Source organism: Ambystoma mexicanum, chromosome 12 (genome assembly GCF_040938575.1).
Source record: "Ambystoma mexicanum isolate Mex_15411 chromosome 12, UKY_AmexF1_1, whole genome shotgun sequence".
Taxonomy (NCBI): Eukaryota; Metazoa; Chordata; class Amphibia; order Caudata; family Ambystomatidae; genus Ambystoma; species Ambystoma mexicanum.
Window position 1 is genome coordinate 919,553,599 of NC_090936.1, and position 23,522 is coordinate 919,577,120.

General features: G+C 46.3%; 1 protein-coding gene across 10 annotated transcripts in view; it reads right to left on the bottom strand.

Moving 5' to 3' along the window:
* Positions 1-23,522, bottom strand: part of CAPS2 (calcyphosine 2) — a 1,666,464-nt gene that overhangs the window by 86,903 nt on the left and 1,556,039 nt on the right. For all 10 annotated transcript variants that reach the window (XM_069629404.1, XM_069629399.1, XM_069629401.1 and 7 more), the window contains one exon: positions 9,733-9,829. In XM_069629404.1, the coding sequence (XP_069485505.1) occupies positions 9,733-9,829 (97 nt within the window). The remainder of the gene's footprint in view (positions 1-9,732; positions 9,830-23,522) is intronic.

A 23,522-nucleotide genomic window follows, 5' to 3' on the forward strand; every position in this document is an offset into this window, starting at 1 on the left:
AAAGACAAGCAAAGTCAATTTAACTTCACATTCTCTGGGAGACGGTAGTCAGTCCCAGAGAAGGTATTTAAACCTTGGGAAGTCTGAAAGACATCCCTGTGCCACTGCACTGAGGGTGCTGTGTGACACACAAGAAAAGTTGATGCCCATAGAGTTGTCTAAAACTCCATATCCAAAGAACACAAAATGAAAATACACCAAAATACATGAAAGAGTGGGAGAAAAGGCTCACACTCTTCCCAGGTAAAAATGAAAGTCCTAAAAATCTAGCAAAGTTGCTGGGGGTCTGAAAAGGTAAGGGAAATTAGTACATTTATGAGAATTGTGCCTAACAAGGTGCAGCATTCTTTTGCAATCTTTTTTTCCTGCGGGTCCCTCTCCTTTTTTGATTTATGGATACATTTTGGTGCAATGGTTGAATTTAGTGGTTCGATCAGGTGTTCACTTGTGGAAGAATTTGTTATGATTACTAGTTGCTCAGCTAGGCATTCCTGTCGTATTGCCTGGTGCCTCTGCTTATGCGTTGGGAAATTGAGTGAGGAAGTCTCGTGTTCCTCATCGACAACCTTGTCCTGCAGACTACCACTCAACATAGCGCCGTCTTTGAGCCGTCTGTTCCTTGCGTCTTCCGGTTGAGCTTATGATGTGTCTGTTTTACTGCATACTGTCTTATCTTCTAGAAACCTAGTCGAATGCAGTATTGATTTCCCCTGCTGTTTCAAGTCCTCAAGGATCCTTCCACATAGTTTCAGCAGGGTTTTTACTGCGAATTGTAGCATGTCGTACCTAGATTAGAGTTTGTGCTTCCAGTACTTGAGTTACCAGTACCAGAGTTATTAGGTTCAACAATAGTCCACCGGTGAGATGAATCAGATTGGGGGTAGCTGACATTCTTTGTGATTTCTCTTGTGCCTGTCTGGGGCGGTGGGAGGCTTGGGGGGTGGGGGACTGATCTGTAATTTGTGGGGGCGGCACAAATGGCTCGGTCAAGCAGTCATTAGCTGTTTGATTCTGCATACAGCCCAGCGAAGAGTGACATAATTCTAGTAATGAGTTATTGTCAATGTCGAGGAATGACTGGTTTGAACTTCCAGAGTGGGCTATCCACTTTGCATGGCTAGCTATTACTTCACCAGTCAAGTTTGTGTCTCCCCCCACGTTATCATCAGCTCCAGGCAACCAAAAAGACATTTCTTTTGTCTCAGGAGCTTGTTTCGGCCATACTTGGGCCAAGGAAAGCAAAAAACAAAAAACAGTGGACAGGATAAAGGATCCATTCCCTCTCCCGGCACCAAATTGAAAATGTATGCCACCTGCAGGCAGAAATTGATTTCACAGCGGGCCTTCACGCTGAAAGGAGTACAACTAGGAAGTCGTATCTCAGTAGCCAAGCATGAAGGTTCAGGCTGCATTGGTTCGGGTGGAGGACCCACCCCACCAACTGGGAGGGCAAGTCGGCTCTCCTTGGGAACCCCCAGGGAGGGCAGATTTTATTTATATAGCACATGCACAAAGGCCCGAGGGCATAGTAGTACTGAACAGGATGCACACATATTACATATCAACATAAAAAGAGTGTCTGGATCTAGGGGCACGGGTAATCATAAGAAATCAATGAAAGAGTGCAGTTTTAAGATCCCGTTCGAAAGTGGGGAGGCTAACACAGGCTCTTAGATCTGGGGGAAGGGAATTCCAACATCCGGGTGCAGAGTATGGGAATGAAACGCAAGCAACGATGGACAGCTGGAATCTAGGAGTTTGCAACAAATGGGAATTGTTAGATCGAAGGACTCTCTGAGCCGGCAACCAGGAGAGTCTGCTGGACAGATACTTAGGGCTTATCCCATAAAGGCATTTGTGCGTAATGCACAGAGTTCAGTAAGTGATTCTACTCTTCATTGGAAACCAGTGCAGCACCCGTTTAGCGACAGAGACGTGATCGGTTTTCTGCAATACCTCCACAACAAAAATTGCATTGTTCTGGACCACCACTAAGCATGACATTTCATTTTTGCTAATGCCTTGCAGGAGATTTGCATAGTAGTCTACATGAGCCCCAATAATTGCTCTAGCAAGGGTGGCACAATTCAAGAGGCTAAGAAAGGGCCTTAGTTGTGCCAGAATAGTAGGCTGAGCGGGAAACCAGGCTATTCATGTAGGGCTTCATAGACAATTCCTGATCCAAGATGACACCCAGTGTTTTTACTTTGGGTAACGTGGCAATGGAGCAGCCTCCAACGGTGAAGGACTGATACTCCTCCTCGAGCTTCTGCAGCTTAGAGGCCATGCCAGCAATCATATGCTCTGTTTCTGGGTTGTTGAGAGCAAGCCAATTATTCACCATCCATTAACACTATTGGTGTCTTTTACATAGTCCCCAAAAAGGGGAATCAGGCATTGAGTGTCGTCCACGTAGTTTGCAAAAATCATCCCTTTTGCTTCCAGCATCTCAAAGAGTGGAACTGTATAGATGTTGAAAAGTGTGGGCGATATGCATGCCCCCTGTGGTAATCCACATGAGACCAGATAGTCCTCCGCCCCTTGAATCGTTTAAAAATACTTTAGCTTTTTGCTGAGAATGGAACAAATTTACCCATTCTGCTGCCTCACAAGAAAACTGGGATGAGTTCTGAAAGGTGGGGACACATATGGACATGTCCAGCAACCCTGGATACCACTGTTAGGGAGAATTCTCTGTTTAGGCTGAATTTCCTAACCTAGTCAGTCCCCCAGCAGCTTTGCTGGATTTTTGGGGTTTATTTTTTTCTCCTGCCAAGAGTGAGACTCTTTTACCCTCACTCTTGGACATGATTTGAGTATGTCTCTTTGACTCTAGATGTGTTTAATGGCCTATGGGGTCTTTTACTCCATAGGGCTTCATGTGTTTTTGTGATGTGTGTTACACAGCACCCTCAGTGCAGTAACACAGGGGTGTCATAGTGACCTCCCAAGATAGACTCCATACCCTGGGACTGACTACTGTCTCCCAGGGCATGTAAAGTCACCATTGACTTTACTAGTCTCAAATTCTGAACAGAACCAGTACAAACCATCATATTGTGGACGTACTCGCCGGGGCAATTCGATTTCCCCGGGGTCTGTTAGTCGAGGGGGCACGTCTCCGTCCCCCCCGATCGAGTTTTGGCTGGTGGCAGTGGATACTACCTATTATATTCGACCGCGAATATATCTCTATGGGATTTCCCATTGTTCGAGGCTACCAACTTTAATTATTTAATTCCCATAGCCTCGAACATACCGCTGGTTTATTTATTTAATATTAATTCTCCGGTTGGTATTTTTTGCCAGAACTCGGTTCTAAAATGGCGTTTGTGTTCGCTTCTGTGACTCCAACCCAAGTTGAGCCCTTTGTTCCATTTTTTGGTGGGCTTCTCCACAGAAGCCTCCAAAAGTGGTGCCACTCTGTCTGGGTACCACAGGGGGTGTGGGAGGGGGTTTAGGCACCCTGGACTGAGTTACCTTGGTAACTAAAGTCGCACTTGTGTGATTGGACCAAGTGGTGAGCCGGCCGGCTCACCACTTAGCATGTTTGATTGACAGCTAGGCTGAGTGAATGGGGGTATGCTGCATAAAAGCAGGGCTTTGGGGTCTGGAACTTTGGAAGTCGCCACAGGACCTAAGAATCCGATGAGGGAGAAGCTGAGCCGACCTGCTACGACGACACCACTGGTGGAGTCCTGCTGAACCGTCTCACCACTTTTCCCAACGACAGAGGAGATCTCCAGCCCGGAGAGTCTTCTTCCTTGGACTGGTGGGGATAACCAGTCTGCTTCCTTTTTCGCTTCCTGGAGCATCTCGTGGCCGCCTTGCCTCTGCCAAGCACCCCAGCAACTGGGATACCATGTTTTACCACTACCGCGAATCAAAGGGTAGTACCTTTAACCGGAAAACTCCTCGGCTGGTTTCTTCCCTGGCAGTGCAACGACCTTCATCTTTCCTCCACGTCGAGATCTTCTCTTCCTCTGGACGATGCCTCGACTGCTGCCAGGAACAACTGCCCCCGCTGGAGGATCCTTTCCACATAAGGTACCGTGTTCTGTCTGGCTTCCCTTGCAACCGACTGTACGGGGTAGATTTAGCCCCCGGCTTTCGACCCTGGGTTAGCCTGGGACACCTTGGCTAAACCTTTCTGAGCCTAACTAAAACCTTTCTGAACTCCCTGCAAGACCTTTTAAGCCTGTTGTCATTGTGTGATCTTGGGTGCATTTGTGCCCTGCTCCCTCCAAGAGTGGGCCCGGCCTATGGACTTTGGCTCACAAGTAACTTTTGACTTTCCTACCTTGCTTAAGAGTTCCTAAGTATTAGTGTGGTGTATTTTTCCTACATTCTGCCTTTTTCTCTCCCTTTTTCGTTTAACTTATTGGAGTTCCATCTATAGTTAAGCGCTCACCTCTGTTTGGAAATAAGTGGTGTTAACTAAGACTTGTCTGATAAGGAATAAGGGATGTATATATAATAATAGTAACTGTGTTTAGAGTGATTTACAATAATAGTGCTGGAGCATTTCAATAAGTGTGTTTTTAAATAAATAATTATATACCTTGATACCAAAGCTCTGGTCAGTGTTTGCTTGCGCTACTGTGTCTGAGTGCCTATTGTGTATACTTTGCATACTGCCTAACTCTTCTTGAGGGAAGTCTGACTGCTCAGCCACAGCTACCAGGTAAATCTAGGTGGTACAGACTGCTACCAAGTGGGTTTACTGCCAACACCTGTAGTCCTAAATCTTTTGCAGTGGTCCCCAAGGGAACTGCACAGGTTTCTGCCTAACAACCACCTTCTCCGGGCCCAGTCCGGGGCAATCATAATCAGTGTGGTTCCGAACAGACGTAGTCTCCTGATGACCAGCCGGGTGACAGAGATTGGTGGGAACGCCTGAAGGAGGTAAAAAGTCTGCTTGACCGCCAATAAATCCCCCAAAGCTTCCTGATGAGGAAATACCCTAAAGCAGAACAATTTGCACTTCCTTTTGACACTGGAAGCAAAGCGGCCCATTTGAGGAGTCCCCCAAAGAGAGAAGATCTCCTCCAGAACTTTCTGACAGAGATCCCACTCATGGGAGGCAGAGGTCTGTCTGCTCAATGCATCCACTGTGATGTTCTCCCATCTGGACAGATGAGCCGCCGTCAGGGAGACGCTATTCTCCAGAGCCCAGAACCACAGTCTCATTGCTTCCCTGCACAGAGAGGCAAGAACCCCAACTCCACCTTGTTTCTTGAGGTAATGCATGGCCACTGTGTTGTCCGTCAGGATCAGCACAGTCTTGTGTTTTACAGAGAAGAGGAAAGTGACCAGGGCTCTCAACTCCAGCAAGTTGAAGTGCTCCTGAGACTCTGTGGGAGACCACAGTCTGCTCACAGTAAGATCTGACAAGTGAGCACCCCAACCGGTCAGACATGCGTCTGTGACAACCATCACCTGTGGCCAAGGTTGCTGAAACCATATGCCTTTCAGCAAACGGTCTCATCCAACCCATCACGCTAGGTTGTAATCCACTGGACTTGACACCTCCAGAAGGTCCGACATGTGGCCATGGAACTACGACCATTGGCAACGAAGAAGCTACTGAAGTGATCTCATGCACTGCATTGCATTGCCTCCAGTATCACTAGGATGGAGGAGGCCATGAGGGCTAGAAGGCACAGGAAGGGCGAGGTTCAGACTTGTAGTGTCTGTGATTGGAGGACATTGATCATTCAGAAAATGCTCGCAAACTCGATCCCCGAGTGGGAAAGCCCTGCCCAGGCAAGTGTCTAAGACTGCCACGATAAATTGGAGGGATTGGGACAGCAGAACCTTAGACTTTTTCAAGTTCAAGGAAAAGCCCAAACTGTGCAAGAGTTTGCATGCACAGAGTAGATGTTCTGACAATAGCTCTGGTCAGTGAGCTCAGCCGAGCAAGTCATCCAGGTAGGGAAAGGCATCGATGGCCTCCCTCCTGAATCAAGCCGATACCACTACCAGCAGCTTGGTGAAAACCCTGGGTGCTGACGAAAGACCAAACGGCAGGACCCTGAATTGGTAATGTTGTTGGCCCACCATGAACCTCAGGTACTTACTGTGCTTCAGATGAATCGGCACATGGAAGTAGGAATCCTAAAGATCCAGGGAAACCAACCAGTCCTGCAGATTGAGGGCTTGCAGCATCTGCGATAGAGTGACCATTTTGAACTTGTCCTTGCGAAGGAACAAGTTCAGTTGCCGCAGATCCAGAATGGGGCGCAAGCCTCTGTCCTTCTTTGGCACCAAAAAATAAGTAGAGTACCACCCCTTACCTCGTTCTGAACGTGGAACTAGTTTGATAGCATTCTTTGCCAGAAGCTGACGGACCCCCTGATTCATGACCTGTAGTGCCCAATCATCGGATGTGGTCTCCAACCACTCCCCGATGAACAAGTATAGCCTTTAATCTACTGCTGACAGATGCTGGGGCCCATCACTGTGGTTTAGGTCCCAGGGGAGCGGAGTGAACAGCAGCTGCTGCGATACCCCCTCGATGAGAACCTCTCCCTCTGCATCTCGGGAAGCATCGGCCTTGACCCCATCCTGGGGCAGGTTGTCCATGGCCCCTTTGGGCAAACGCGGGAAAGGGGCAAAAAACCCTGCCCCGTGATGAGGATTGCATGGTAGGCTGCTGGACAGTGAGTCCAAAAGACTTAGCAGTCGCCTTTGACAACAGGACTTTCTGGAGGCGTCAGCCTTAGTTCTAATTAAGTTCTGTCCATCAAAAGGCATATCTAACAAGCTCGACTGGATGTTGGCCGCAAACCCAGACATCCTTAGCCATGAACGGTGCCTAACCACAGTGCTAGCGGCCATGGCCCTGCCCACACAGTGTGCCGTGTCTAGGCCAGATTGCAGCATCTGCCGCACACACGTGGTGCCGGGCGCCTCTGTTGCTGTGATTTCCCCCCTCTCATCAATTGTCTCTTTAAACCTTTCAGCTGTTTGCTATTTTTCATTCAAAACAGTTTGGTTTCTTATCGACTCTCCCCTCGACTTACCGGCTGTGATGAACCGCTTTGCTTTCTCTCTCTTTGGAGTTAAGGTTGGTACCTCTGAGACAAGGGCTTCTCCCCGGCTTGTTAATCAGCAGAGGAGGGTCTTATGTACCGCTGACACCTGCTGCAATACACGCTGGCTATTGTTTGCGGTCTTATGCTTCCAGCTTCAGAGGTTTCACGGGCCTTGATCGGAAAGGGCAATGCCGCTTCTCTCCTCATCACCCTCTCAGTATATGCCGTCTTTTGACTCCTCTTGAACTGCCGTGCTGGTTTAGCTCTCACGTCGTGTGGTCTGCCTTGCTCATCCTGTACGAGAGCACCACCTTTTATCCCTGTGGGACAGGGAAAGGGCCGTCAAGTGTGTGTGATTCTGGTCAACTATCTGACTTGGCTTGACCCTTGTATTGGGACATGTCAGGTAAACGGCTCTGGTGTTAGTCCACTGTGTTTCGTATTGTCGGGAAAAGGGGGGGGGCAGTGTTTTGGAATATCGTACGTGGTAGGATGGGGAAAAGGTGTTGAAAGAAGGGGGATACCATGTCTCATCCATTGGTGTCCCACTCCTCAAGGACCCCTCCTCCAGGTGATCCTCCCACACCGGTCCAAACCAGGAACTGGATCCAATAGCGATGGCCGTGTCCTGGCCACCTGGATGACAGATCCCCAGGGACTAGCTAGGGAGACACCTTAAGGTTTCTCACACTCTCACACTTCCAACATTGGGACCTCCACCACCACGTTGAAGGGCAGCAGCATCTCTTTCCTTGGAGCACCACCCAAAATGCTGCAGAGTTTGTATTGCAGTCTGGCCATGGACAGCGCCGAGACCCCCAGGGTATTGGCCAATTTTACCATCAGGCAATGAAAAACAGCTTGAGGTTTACCTGGTGTTGGCAGAATGTCCAACTCTGGGGATGTATCCAAACCGCTGGACCCTTGCATGTCAGCTGCCAGGTCCAGCATGTTGCCACTTATCTAGAACTCCTCTGGGAAGTCCCTCTCTTCCCTAGAACCCATGTATTCCAACCCAAATGGGAACTGGTTGCCCTCCTCATTGCAATTGTCATACATTCTCGACATAAAAGGGTCTCTGGGAAGTGGCACGTATTCCTGCGTGCCGTAGAGTACACGGCATAGATAGGCAGCGACTAAGTCGAAGAAGACGACAGCACAGCCAGACTCCATAGGCGTGTGGTAGTGGGTGCCCGAGGGTACCTTTCCGGTTGCAGAAGACGCAGTGGGAACCATCTGCCCTATGGCCAGGGGCGCCGGTGTCTTGGCAAGAAGTCAACCATCTTCAGGCGAATGCATTTGCATTCATCCTTTGTAGATGATTGGGTTGGGAGGGGTACCAGTGCCGATCATTCCGGAGAACCCTTAGAGCAGTGGCTATTTTCCTTCAAGGAAGAAGAAGAGTGCCGGTGAGAAAACTCACTCGGAGAGGGTCTTCGTCTCCACGCACAGAGCTTTTTGATCTTTGTAAGGATGATCCATACCGTTCGACCTCGACCGACACTGCAGATCCTTCCCCTTGTGGATGAAGGTGAACAATTTCACCACCCGATCCTTAAGGGTCTTTCGGTGCATTGACTGACAACCCGTAGTCCTGGGTGTTGTGATCTTCGCCCAGACACTACAAGCAAACAGCATGCCGATTGAGACAGATATCTGTCTACCGCAGTCCGAGCATCGCTTGAAACCAGAGGCCTTCGAAAGATTCTGCACGGTGAATTACTCAGAAAAGCTTGATGAACACTTTCCCGAAAAGCTATCGGTGCATGGAAAAATGGAACTAAGGTCATGGGGCGTGTGCCACTACTTATACTGGCTCCAGCGTCATTTATGGCACAAGGAGAGGAGTCGAACGGACCCGACATGGAGCCGAGTGTCACCCCCTCGCGGCAGAAAAGTTTCCAGAGAACAGCTGCGCTGGGATATGGATATCATAGATGAGGAATCCATGGCAGGAAGGAATCCATTAAAATTTCATTATTCAGCCTAGAGGTTTTGATGGTCTCGGCAGGAAGTACATTGATATCCCATGAAGTATGGACTAAGTGAGAAGTGGGAGAATGGAGGTACATGGAATGAAAAACGGCATGGGCTAATCATGGCAAGTAAATAATTACCTGTTTGAAGCATTTTAGGAACAAACTATTTTCTCTCATCCATTCCTGAATAGGGAGCAACCGTTTCAGATATTAAGGCAGAGTCCATATTCTCTGCAAGGTGACGCATGAACTGCATATAATAGCAAGTTGTGCTCTATGAAGTTTGATTCACTGGGCCTTTCACTGGGCGGCAACCTAGTGGCATCAGTCTGAGTGATGCCACTGGGTTGCAAGTATATGCAACTGAGAACCCTTCCCTACCTACATGTAGTGGATATTGAAAGAAATTACATTTGTTAAAAATGTCTTGCTGGTAAACTTGTAAAGCCCTACAGAGATAATCACAGTGTCACCTACGTTGCTAATGATGCTCGCTAAATTTTGGTCGTTGCTGCAGGGAAAGGTTTTTGAACACTTGAACATAAACTATGATAAGTTGTGATACAGGAGCAGACTATGACATCAATGTGTAAATACAATCAATATATGTGTTGTGTTTTGTTAAGCAATCACATCAATAGACAGTACTATTTTACATATTGAGAGAAATCATAAGATAATTGGTTTAAACATACCTTTGTGGACACATTTCTTACCTGACAAAACCTGTGGATGCATTTTGGAACAGTAGAACTTGTTAATGTCAATCATAGTCACAGTTCCGGATTTGTTGGGATCCAGCTTCATGTAGGCCTGATTAAAATACATAAAGTGGAGACAACATAATCTTTTTCAATTACCAACAATAGGCATCTTTTTATTGAAGTACAAACTCTATATATATTATAGGGGGCTTAAGGTGAAATCCGAAAATATATGTGTACAGTGAGAAAGTGTTGATCCAAAAGCAAACAAGTCGATACCTTAATTAGTCTAAAAGCAAACAAGTCGATACCTTAATTAGGCTAACAATGCTTCTTTGAAAGCTTTCATGTGATAGCACCACTTCCTCAGGCAGATGGAATGAAGCCTTGGAAAAATATGACAGCATTGTAGCTTAAATAGCTCCTCCTGGGAAGGCCCCATTATCTGTGCTTATCTGTGTACCCGATTTGTATCTTTACTCAGAAAGGCACGCATTATATGTTGAACTCCCCCACACATTGCAGTCTTCAAGGTCTAAACAGTACTGTGTTAAGTAGGCCAGGAGTCAGTGCTACTGAAGAGAAGGGGAACAAAAGAAAAAAAAAGGAAACGCAGCCCGCTTGTTGAAGTGCTCTCAGGAAGGCAGGAGGGGATGGGTTAGTGGCTGTCCAAGGAGGAGCAGTCTAGTTAAAACTCGATATGGCCGGCCAGTCCCTTTGCAAGATCAGTAGTGGCACAACCCTCTGCATATCAAGTTTGTGCCTCTAGAAGGACGAAAGAAAAGAGACACAACCAGATATGTGCTATGCCTATGACTCAGAGCCCAGTGTGCTAAGGTTGTATTACATCACAATCATGAGGCAAGGGTGGGTTCTGACTAGAGACCAGGGCCATGACATGATTATGGGAAGCTCTTGAGTTGGGGCATTTTGAGGACCTATGTGGCTGTGTTGGAGGGAGTCTGGCAATGGGCCCAAATAAGGTTTTGACTCATTGTTTGCTATTGGATCAACACTCTATTCAACCCTTGGCTAACACGGTACAAGCAAACAAATTAACATATATAAATATATATATTACACGGCCCGCGGTAGCGGCCGTGTAGTTATGGTTAAGTTGCTAAACTCATAGGAAGAGCAGTTTTTCAGCGGCTTATAACTTCGCTCCCCCTGGACGAAACCTCACCAAACTTTGCAAAAAAAGTATATGGCCGGCAATATTCTGCAGATCTACTACAAAGGCATCACTAACAATGAACACTGAGCGTTTCTCCATCTCTGCCACCCTCACTAAACAGAGTAATGAAAAAAAAATGTTTCTGCCCTTTCCAGTGACGCACAACCTCAGCACCTGATTGGACAATTCCCAGAGTCCCATTCCCATGCCCAGCATGCTAAGAAGGGCAGGATGTGGCACATGCGCTTCCCCAACTATTGCGAGGGCCGCGCCCCAGTAATGCTGGAGCAGTCCTTCCCAGTGCACCATTTTTTTCCAACACTCCCTCATTGGGTACTGTTAAACAGTCACACACGCTCCCGCCAATCACATGCACGACCTCTGCATCTAACACTATCAGTTCTGTATGAGACTCCATATGTAACGTTAAACATTCAGAGTGCAAGTCTCGGGTCATTCGCAAACACCTCCAGTAGAAAGGTCTGTGAAACTATCCAAGACTTCTGCATCCAGATTCATGCAGATCGCCACGAGTGGGGCGAACACATTTCAACCAGGGTAGGGGATTTCGTCTTCAGAGGTGGCTCTGAAAAGAGCCTTTTTTTAAATAATTTTTTTTTTAAGTGCTTACACAGAACCTTTTTTGTTTTTGCTCTTTATCCGAGTTTCTGTTTTGTTTGCCTCCTTACATTGTTACAGGATTCTCTTCAACGCTTTTTGCACAGTGTAAAAAAAACAGCATTGCAGTCAAAGAAATACCATTTGCATGGAACCAGTACAAATTGCGCTCATTAATGATGTCATAGTCCGTGGAGAACATCCAAGCAGTGCACATAAATTGACCCATGCTTCTGTTTATAAAACACCTTCTGACCTCTGGCTGGGGACAAATTACATTGCCATGGTCCCATGCCTTTCTTGGTGGTATGCTTGAGAAAACACCTTGGCAGTGGGAAAAAAATCAGCATCACTTCTTCCATCAACTTCTTTAGGCGACGGAGCAAACGTCCACACGGCATGTACCCCAAATGTAGAGCTCCATAATGCAGCACGATAACATTGACAATACCGACAGAGGCCACACATCTGCAAAGGTCAACCATACTGCAGAAACTGCCCTCATAGACAGTGCCCCAGAAAGCCTCCACTCCTTCCAATGTAAAATTTGCAGCCATGCCTCTTGCGCGGCATACCTGTACAGATCTTGCACAAAGGTATCACCAACGATTAGCACTCTGCGTCTCTCCATCTCTGCCACGCTCACTACACAGAATATGGGGAAAATAGTACTGGTCCTTCCTGTGAGGCACATCCTTGACACCTGATTGGCTAATCCCCACAATTCCATTTCCATGCACACCATGCTTAAAAGGGCAGGATGTGGCACATGCACTTTCACAGCTACAGCTAGGGCCGCCCCCAGTAAAGCAGGGACAATCCTCCTTCCCTTTCCACTCCAGCCATGCATCCAAGGCGCTAGACCCTCACCACACACAACACGCCGTAGTACACCTTCTGTTAAAATGCTCATGTCATGTGCAATGCACTCCCTCCCCATTTGCAATTTAGCCTGCCACTTTTCACCCTGGCCACATGTTTGCCTGCATGTCTGCATAACGTTGCATTTGGTGTGTTGAACGGTATGTGAGTGGCTGTGTACAGCCTACAGCCTTTGGCCATGCACCCAAGACTGTAGGCCTTGCCCACACCCACCGCAACGTAATGTAGCCATGCATGCGAACATGTCACCAGGTACCACAATCTACAAACGTACCACAGCCACCAGCACTCCTAACCAACCTCCACACCGTAATACAACTATGCATGGAAACATGTACCAGTTAGCAGAATCTATAAACACAACAGAGCTTCTGGCAACCCTACCCACTTTCTTTCACATACTATGATGTTACTGACAACCGACCCACAAACTGTTTGCTACTTTGGCCCTGCTCCCACCACTCTATTAAGTGCAAATAATGAATACTTCAAAGTGCAGTACAGTAATCTGTGCAATGGACACTACCCAAGCAGATAAAATATCCAGTTCACCCCTATCAACTTCTATGAACACACTACTTCAACACAGCACCCAGTGGACACACTGCATGAGTGTTCACTCCATTAGCTCCAGGCATGGACAAAACACTGTAGGATGTGCTAACAATCACACCCATGGAACCAACAATGTATGCAATGCTCACGAACCAAACACAGAATGCAATAATGTCAAAGCTACTTGCAAGCAGCCCACATAGTTGTTCATGCAAGGCCTCCACCGATGCATTCAAGACGCTAGGCCCTCACCACACACAACACACCATAGTACACCCTATGATCATGTCATGTGCAATGCACTCCCCATTGGCAATTGAGCCTCCCAGCTTTCACCCTGGCCACATATTTGCATGCATGACTGCATGACGTTGCGATGGGTGTGGTGAACGGTATGTACATGGCTGTTTACATGGTCCATATTTTACATGTGTGATGCTGAGTACTTCCTTTCATGGAGCAATATCGTAAATCACTTCCTAAAGGAAGGGTGATCTACACCATATGCTAATGTACCCATGTTAGGCAGAATCACATGCATTACCCTTTGGGACCACTACATGCAATTAAGACTACAAGTGTCAGTGCAGTGGCTGAGAAGAAGGACTTATCTCAAGAGTAAAGTGAGCAGTACAAGGGGTTACACAAAGGGACCAACAATTACAGTGATTCAAATAACCATGTACTCAAGGTTTCTTGGTATAGGAATATACATTTATTTACACAATCATTTGGAAAACATTACATTACATCTCAATATCATATACTAATATACTACAAATACACAACCAATAAGTTACTGAACAAGTTCAGATCCTCTGAAGTGGGAGCAAAATGGCACTTCAGTTACTTTTAAAAGGGGTAAAAAGACAAGGTTAAAATAAATCAAGGCACAAATACTTTCATAGGCAGGGCAAAGAGTTTCTGTTCACTACAACCAGCAATTCAATACAATAGGCCTGGGTCAAAGTCAATGGTTCAGAGTCTTGTATAGGATAGCACAGTTCTGGTAGTAAATGACTAAGTTTTTGCCACAGATCTCAGAAGAATATGGTCAGACGAAAAGATAGATGTTGGTTTAGGGAAGGACAAGCCTTCAAAGTCAGGAAAGTTTCACAAACTTTCACCGTGGCCGAAAAGATTTCCGGACCGCATTTACAAAGTACCTTTAAAGTGAAGAAGAGCTGTAGCTGAGGCAGTTGTTCCTCGCAGTTCCTGCAGATCTCGCTGTTCCTGAGCTTCAGTCGTGGGGACAAGAAGGAGGACGTCGGGAGGTTCCTGCACTGCCCAGGGAAGAGGCCACAAGCTTGGCAAAACGTTGGTTTAAGGTGTGAGTGCTTTAAACACCACAAACTGGTATCCTTCCCACTGGCTATCCGGTTTTCTACAGCACTCTACAGAAAATTCGACCAGGATGGGGACAGTGTCCAGACGACTTACGAGTTGGTTATTCCCACCAAACTATAGGGAAGAAGTTAATCTTGAAGGGCTTCTCTGTCGATGGAGTTTCAGGCAATTCAGACCTGCAGCAGGGCTTCACCGGTGGACCAGGAGTTGCAGCAGTCATCTTCCTTCAGCTTGTCTTCAGTTCTCTCGTTCCAGTGGTCAACTTTGCTTTCCAAGTCCCAGAAGCCTGCTTTTAAACAGTTTCCCCCATTTATTCCAGCCTGTCTGTCACTCACACAGCAGAGTGGCTGTCCTTGCCGGACAGCCAGCCGACAAATCACTCCAGAGTGCATTCAGGTCTCCTAAGAGGCTAAGCACAGGGAGTTTCAGGCACCTCCCTCACATCCTGTCCCAGACACTCAGGCGCCAGAGGAGGGCTTCAGCACTGAAGCCCGCCAAAGGCCAACAAAGGGACCAAACCTGGTTTGGTGCGCAGAGTTGGACACTAGAAGGATCTTTCCTAAATGAAATGGCGAAAAGAGTCGGTCAGAGTCTGTTTTTACAGATAGGTCTTGGGCGCCATATTGGAAAACATGGTGTTAGGGAGATTTCTCACAAAAGTGCTAAATTCCCTCTACCCTAGAGCCCTCCAGCTCTTTTGCTATATTTTTGGACTTTGAACTTTTCATTTTCTATGTGTTTTACTTTATGCTCATGGACTATGGAGTCTCACCCACCCCATAGGCCTCATCTTTTTACTGTGTGTCACCCAGCACCTTTAGTGCAGTGACACAGGGTTGTCTTTTCAGACTTCCACTTTAAACTCCATTTTCTGGGACTGACTACTGTCTCCCAGAATATGTAAAGTTACCATTGACTTACTAGTCTTTTTAAATTCACAGACCCAGTACACCCTATCTTCCAATAGAGTACTGGAGGGGTTTATAGTTATCCCCTTTTGTCTGATTCTCATGGAACTTTAGTATGTTCCCCTTTCTCTAGGATTTGGCTGGTGGCAGTGGCATCTACCATTTGTATTCTAGCGTAGACTATGAAAATAGCCTTTTGTACCATTTGAGGCTATGGTGTAGCCTCAAACTCAACCCAGTAATCCACTTTTATTTTTACGTGGTTCTGGTCGAGTTCTTTTGCCATATCTTTTTGTAAAGGTCTTTCAAGTGTTTTACTCTGCGCGCCAAACCAGGTTTGGTTCCTTTGTTTGCCGTCCTTTGGCGGGCTTCTGCACAGAAGCCCTCCTTAGGTGCCTGAGTGTCTGGGTGGACAGGATGTGAGGGATGGGTTTGAGGCCCCCTGCACAGGGTCTCCTTGGAGACCCACGTCGCACTCTTGTTTGATTGGCTAGGTGGCTGCCCTGTCAGGACAGCCACCCTGCTGTGTGATTGACAGCCAGGCTGTGTGAATGGGGGATTTGGTGCATAAAAAGCCAGACTCTGCCTTCCAGTCCCAGAGTCGCCACTGGAACGAGAGAGCCAACGAGAAGCTGAAGGACGACGACTGCTACAACTACTGGACACCCGGTAAAGCCCTGCTGCAGGTCCGAATCACCTGAAACTTTGACAAGAGAGGGGATCTGCAAGGAATCTTCTGCCCTTGGGCTTGGTGGGAAGAACCAGCTCGCCAAACACCAGACACCGGTCCTCATCCTGGTCGAATTTACTGTGCATCGCTGCAGTAGATCGGATAGCCAGTGGGAAGAGAACCAGTTTGGGTTTTAAGGAGCGCACTTTTTATTCGTCGTTTTGCTGGCTTCTTCCCTGGGCAGTGCAGGACCCTCCAGCTGTCGTCCTTCTTGTCACCACGAACGAAGCTTCAGGAACCGCAAGCCTGCAGGAACAACTGCCACAGCTACAGCTTTCTTCTTCTTTAAAGGTACTGTGCAAATTCGGTCGTTCGTTCCATCCTACCGTGGTGAAAGCGTGGGAAATCTTTCGCCTCTCTGAAGGCTTGTCCTTCTCTTCTCCTTTAAATTACTTTTCCTCCGACCAACTTCGTTTTGAACTCTTGGCAAAGACTTAACCGCAAACTACTTTGAACTATGTGATCCTCTGCAAAGACTCAACCATTAACATTGGCCCAGACCTATTGACTTGAATCCTAGTTGTAGTAACCTTTTCTAGATTGCCCTGCCTAGAACTTGTTGGTGCTATTAACCTTTGTATAACCTTGTCTTTCCTTCCTTTTAAATTGCAGGAGTGCAATTTTGCTCACACTTCATTTTGAGCTTAACTTGTTCAGAATTGATTGGGTGTTGTTGTATATGAAGACTGATTTTCTGCTGCTTTTTTTTAGTGAACTGTTGTATAAATAATGGTGTAAATAAATGTATACTGTTTACTCAGAAACCTTGAATCAGTGTCTGTTTGAACCATAGTAGTTGTGTCCCTTTGTGTAACCTCTTGTACTGCTCACTTTACTCTTGAGATAAGTCTGGCTGCTCAGCCATCGCTATCACTTTACTGTGTAGTACAGGCTTGTACCAAAGGTGAAAATGTACTTACACGTGTAGTCTTAATTGTGTGTAGTGTTCCCAAAGGGTACTGCATATGATTCTGCCTAACACATGGCTGACCAGATTTTTAGCTACTGGTGTTCGCAGTTGGGAAAAATCATGGTAGTTTGTTTAAAACCACTGCCACCAGCCATTTAAAGTAGGAAAGGCTAACATCTGACTGATACATGAGTAAAGTTTGGTGAGGACTCCTCCAGGGGGAGCGAAGATATGAGCCGCCCAAAAAGTGGTCTTCCTATGGGTTTAGCAACTTAACCATAACTATACGGCCGCTACCGAGAACTGTGTAATTATATATATATATATATATGAATAAAACAAAAGCACGTGTTGGGGATTGCACTCCAAAAAAGAGGCTCACCGCTAAGTGCCGAAAAAGTGTAAACTCACCCGGAATACTGCTTCAATTTGTAAATTCCAGTTTTACTTTATATATAAAAACTTTAGTTGAACTGCAATTAAATGGCATAAACTTAGCACAAATAAACCCTTGAAAATCAGTGCATTGGGAAACTCAGGACCGGCTTAACTCAGCACGTTTCCATTAATCTCCCCATAATGCCATATCCCGCACAGTGCCATTTTGTATGGCATTGTAAATTAATTCTCTTATAATATATATATGTGCTCTTGGGCTTTGCAACAGGAATGCGCCAAGTTAAGCCTTCGGCCTTGCCTACTGTATATTTTTTTAGTGGCACTGGCCATCGGTCGTGCCTACTGTATATTTTTCAGCGCCACTGTCCATGGCCTTTGGCAATGACCAGATGCCACTGCCTTCGGGCGTGCCTACTGTATATTTTTTCAGCACCACTGGCCATGGTCTTCGGTCATGGCCAGCGACCAAGGCCTAGGCCTGTACCCATTGCATATTTTAAAACACTAACTGCCCACTAAATACGGCCTTCTCTCATGGCCAGAGACCATGGGCACTATATATTTTAAATCACTCCCTGCTCAATAGCCATGTCCTACGGTCATGGCCACTCTCATATTTCTTTAACACTATGGCCTTTGGCCATGCCTATTCTCTATTCTTTTTTAACACTAACATGGCATTGGCCATGGCCACTTTCGATTTTACAACACACTACCAGGTCTTCAGCTGTTTAAAATGCTAGCAGGCCACTGGCTATGGCAGTGATTTGTCACTGATGCTGTACAAATATATACATTTTAATAACTTTTTTCTATAGTTGCAGTTACATTGCAATGAACTACAGATACCCTCAGTTATTTGTAATTACTACAACCACAGTTATAGGGAAAAACAGCGGGAAGAAAATGCTTCCCTGCCAGCTGAGACCCTCACGATGTTCTCTTCTCATGTGTGCCTGCTTCTGCCAGTCCCCCAATGGCCTCCTCATCTTCCTGGCCCCCTCCCATTTCTCCCACAACAGCCGTTGTTTCTGTGACACATTTTCAGTCGAAATGTTGCGGTTATACCAGAGGTAATGTTTGAGCCTTGTGTTGAAAACTTGGTCCCAAGCCCCTCATCCAACTCCCGAATTTCACTTGGTGTCCTCTTGCCTCCACTCCTCACCTCTAGCCGATGGGATGTGCATGTTAATTTTAACCTGCAAATAGCTTATTTCTGTGTTTTATTTTCCAATACCCTGGGGCATAACCTGGGGTATAACCACGAGTATCTATTGCATAGAGAGAGAAAAAAGATGGTAGCTGTTTAATTTATAAACACCCTAAACACCCGGATACTGAATGTATCCGGGCAAATATAGCTCTTTATTTTGGAGATGGGGCACTCGCTTCTCCATCAAATATTCTAAAAAGTGTTGGATGAAATAACTCCAAACCACAAAAGAATCACGAGTCAATGCTTCGTGCTTAAGTTGTTTTAAACCCGGTCTAAATCCATCCAACGGTTTTGGCTCTGCAGTGGAGCAAAAATTGACCTTTTTTCTATGGAAACATGAATGGGGACTAGGCCAAAAGTGCTTTTTTTCATTTTCTTAATACATTTTTAATCGTTTTTAAATAATGTTTCCCAAACTTTCCAGTCTGGTGAGGCCCAGTCATACAAGATTGTCTGCAAAACTTCGGCTAAATCCGTGGCATGAGTCAAATGTTATTAGCGATTAATTTTTTTGATTTTCTATGTAACCCCGACTCACCGTAACTATAGTGCGGTGACTAGCGAACGCCGCCCTATAATATATACACACACACAATCTATTGGTGGTGTGACGAATCCCGAGATGTCGTCACTCCTCCCTGAGGGGGAGCCCCTTCCCATGAGGCCAGGGAGGTGAGGTCACTACCCGATAGTCCCCCGGGTGGTGGTACTCAGCAGGAGGATACCATGGGAAGAGACTTCCCCTCTGGGAACATGGAGATCATCTCGGGAGAACGCATTAGAACATCCCTCACCCAACACCCTGCACACCTCCATGCAACATAGACCCTAACTCTTTACCCTTGTACCTTTGTAAGTGTGACCCTCAGAAATACTGAGACAAAGAAAATTAGGGACTACCAACAGGGAGTGTACCAGACAAGTACTGGGAGGAGGGGGAGGTGCACAGCCATAAAGAAGGCTCCATTTAACCTGAGTGAGCATTCTAGTTATCCATGGCAATATCAAATATCAAATATGAAGCAACAAAGCTCTTACAATGTGGCTCAGCCATCCAAGGAGGAACCGAGGATCAGGATGCTGCTTGGTCGGGGAAATTCAAGTGGCTGTAGACAGGGATGCCGAAAAAGAGCAGACGGCATCCCCATTGGGTCTGATGCTGAAGGACCCTAGGCGAAGCAGTAACCCGACCTTGCATGGGAGGCGTAACAGGTACGCATGCTGCAAAAGGACAGAAGGTAGGAAGTTGGTGCAGTGCTGGAGAAGCCTGCAAAAGCCAGGAGAGACCCAAGCGGAGTGATGAAACCCAGAGGCAGTCCGGAGCCCATGGGAGAAGACCCAGCAAATACGGGAGTAAACGGGCTGGCCGGTGGGGGTACCAGAGGGTCCGGGTTACCGGGCAAACATATAAGAAAGAAGAGATCTAGAACTCAGTAGATGGGATGTGACCCCTGAGCTAGAGAGAAGTGGGGGGAGCCATTGGGTGTGTTAGACAGAATTATATGCAGTACCCTTTAGGAACAATACACACAATTAAGACTACAAGTGACAATACAATTTCACCTTTGGTACAAGCCTGTCCTACACAGTTATAGTGGTAGCAGTAGCGGAGCAGCCAGACTTATCTGAAGAGTAAGTGAGCAGTACAAATAGTTACACAAAGGACAGCAATTACTATGATTCAGGCAAACACTGACTCAAGGTTTCTAAGTAAAAGAATATATATTTATTTACTCAACAGTTGTATAACATTTCACTATTATAAGCAAGTAAGAAATCACAATCATAAATACACCACACTACTTCCCTTAAATTCCAGACAAGTTAAGCTCACAAAACGAAGTGAGAGCAAAATGGCACTCCAGTAATTTAAAAGGGAGGGAAAGACAAAGTTATTAGAAATTAGGCAAAGCCAACAGGTAAGTACTCAGGGCAATTGAACAAGAGAGACTACAGTGAGGAGATCAGCTAGAAAAGGCTTAGGGCCAAAGTCAATGGGTCAAAAGTCTTTTGCTCAAGATCACACAGTTCAGGGTAGTTCGCGGTAAAGTTCGCGGAACAGATTCCAGACGAGGTTGGTTGGTAGAAAAGTTAGTTCAAAGAGAAGAGAAGGACAAGCCTTCGGATTGGAGAAAGATTTCAAACACTTTCACCACGGTTGAACGAAACGGACAACTGGATTTGCACAGTACCTTGAAACGGAGAGGGAGCTGTAGCTGAGGCGGACGTTCCTGTTGGTTCCTGCAGGCTCACGGTTCCTGAAGCGACTTTCGGACTGACATGAAGTAGGAAGACTAGAGGGTCTTGCACCACCCAGGGGAGAAGCCAGCAGCAGAGCAAAACAACAAATAAAAGGTGCACTCCTTGAAACCGAAGCAGGGTCCGACCTTCCTGGCTATCTGGCCCACTGTAGCGCTGTACAGCGAATTCGACCAGAGGAGGGGTCCTGGCTTGCAGTTTGGCCGAACTGGTTGGTCCCACCAGCTCAAGGGAAAAAGTTTCCTGGAGGATCTTCTCTGTCGTCGGATCCTGGAGGATCTTCTCTGTCGTCGGATACGGAAATTATGAAAGTCATTGGTACCTGATTAATTCTATTCTATGTGTGATGGTGTTTTGTATAGTTCCCACCTGTGTTGTTCCATGATCATTCTGTCTAAACAGGCATGCTCTTCACTGCTCATTTTTTAATTGCTACCAACTTGTGACCTTCATTATGATACGTGTTGATGTACTGACTAGGAACATACGTTTTTATATGTCCTTAAAAACAGGCTTGGGAGCTCAGCTAAGCTCATCTGTCTTGACCAATCCGTGTGGAGTGTTTGTCATTTAGCTCTGGGGTCAGATATTTCTTTGTTGCTTGTTCATGGCCTCACTACAGAAATTCAGAGCTGGGAATGTGTTTGGCCCCCTTGCCTTAACCAATCACTGCGTGGCATTCAGTATTGCTGTGGGAAGTTGCAGTTTGGTATGTGTGTGTGTCTTCACAAGGGCCTGGCTGGTATTCTCTATTGAGGGGTTGAGGGCTTTCATGCAACAGAGATGGCTAACAGGGTCCTGAGGCCTACGTGTGTTATTCATTCGATTAGTGTAATTGTTCAATATCATCTGTCTTGACCGATCCGTGTGGAGTGTTTGTCATTTAGCTCTGGGGTCAGATATTTCTTTGTTGCTTGTTCATGGCCTCACTACAGAAATTCAGAGCTGGGAATGTGTTTGGCCCCCTTGCCTTAACCAATCACTGCGTGGCATTCAGTATTGCTGTGGGAAGTTGCAGTTTGGTATCTGTGTGTGTCTTCACAAGGGCCTGGCTGGTATTCTCTATTGAGGGGTTGAGGGCTTTCATGCAACAGAGATGGCTAACTGGGTCCTGAGGCCTAGGTGTGTTATTCATTCGATTAGTGTAATTGTTCACTATCATTTGCGATCGGTATCAGTGCCCCTAATGTTTCCCTGACTGCTGCTTAGTGCTACTAGACGTGTTACGGATATGTGATTATATTCAAGTCTAGGATATGTGCTTGATGGCCTAACTTGCCTCTCAGGGATATGGCTTAATGAAGCCTGGCTACTAGTGCCTTGTTTGGCCTACACAGAAAATTCTATATGTGTGGGGCTTCTTTCTTTATGCCGTGTGCCTTTTCACAGTGACCTTTGAAGCTTGTATTTTCGTGCATGTTGGGGGTGTTTCCATCTGGTTGTGTTGAACTGTTAAATCAAGATACCAGGGGGAGGGAGTCATTCTCCTGGTAGCCACAGTTATAAGGACTTGCTGAGTGCAAGAGATAGGCAGTGTGACTGTCAAAGAGAAGTGTTTGAACGTTACCTTTTTTTGTGTTGGAAAACAGGTTTGAACCAGGGAAGGGAACCATTCCCCCTAAGAAGAAACCAAAATCTGAAAGTGAACTTTCATCGCCAGTCTAGAAGAAGGGAGTTGTTCTTCTAGACCAAGAGCATCCACCTTATCTCTAGTTTAGGTACAAGTTTAAGGAACAGAAGTAGGGTTTTGACACAAGACAGTCACCTATTGATTTACACAGATATTCAGACAGAATCCTTAGTGTTTTAGTTGATGCAGGGAAACCCCTCTTAGAAATATGGAACGTTAGGTTTTCTCTTTATTTTCTTAAACAAATAAATGTTTATAGCAATCATCACGCCACAAGTGGGTCAGTCTCCTCCTTCAGCACCCTTACAGTAGGTAATAACTATAAGTTGGGATAATATTTGTGAAAATGTAAATTAGATAAGAATGGTCTTATGACTAGATTAATGGCAGAACTGTTTATGTCCATAGGAAATACCAATATCAATAGAGTCAACATGCTGCATCTACAAAAAGATAAATCACAGTAGCAACAGCCCAATAAAGAACACATTTTATTGACAAAAACCATCTTCCACTGATTTGTCATTTTAGGAAAGTCTTCCAGATGGCAGCCACTTGGGGGCATACTGTGGCTCTGCTCAGCATTGTTGGCAGCTATGAGTCTGGAAACAATATCTTGGGTGGTACCTTGTGATGAATCCCATATCGGTGACACAAGGGATTCACAATCAGAAACTGGCTCTGACAATACTGGAATACGCACGGCAGCAAAGGGTTAAGAATAGCTATCAGCTGGAAGGGGATAATTGACAGCTATAATTACCAATCACTGGGAAGGAGTGGATTGTTGACCGTGCTATGTTTTTCTGTCGTTGCTAGGAGAGGAGTGCGGGGGAGAACGAGGACGACGGTTACAGCTGGGCGTACTAGGGAGGAGGAACAGGCGAAATCCATTAAGTTATAAAAGTGGCGCCGTTGCGCAAAGATAAGCTGTTTTATGATAATTAAAGATTAAGCGAACGTTGTCGCTAGAATCGGAAAGCGGATCGCCGCACTTGGATGAGGGAGAAGACGTGGGCGAGCGCGATCGCTTTCAGCCCAGCAACCTGCAGACGGAGTGAGAGACCGTGAACTGCCGGAAGACTGTTAAGCGGAGATAACGCCGAATAACAGGAGAAGTCTGTGAGTAGCCACGAAGTATACCGCGGATGTGACCCAGTGAAGCTCCCTG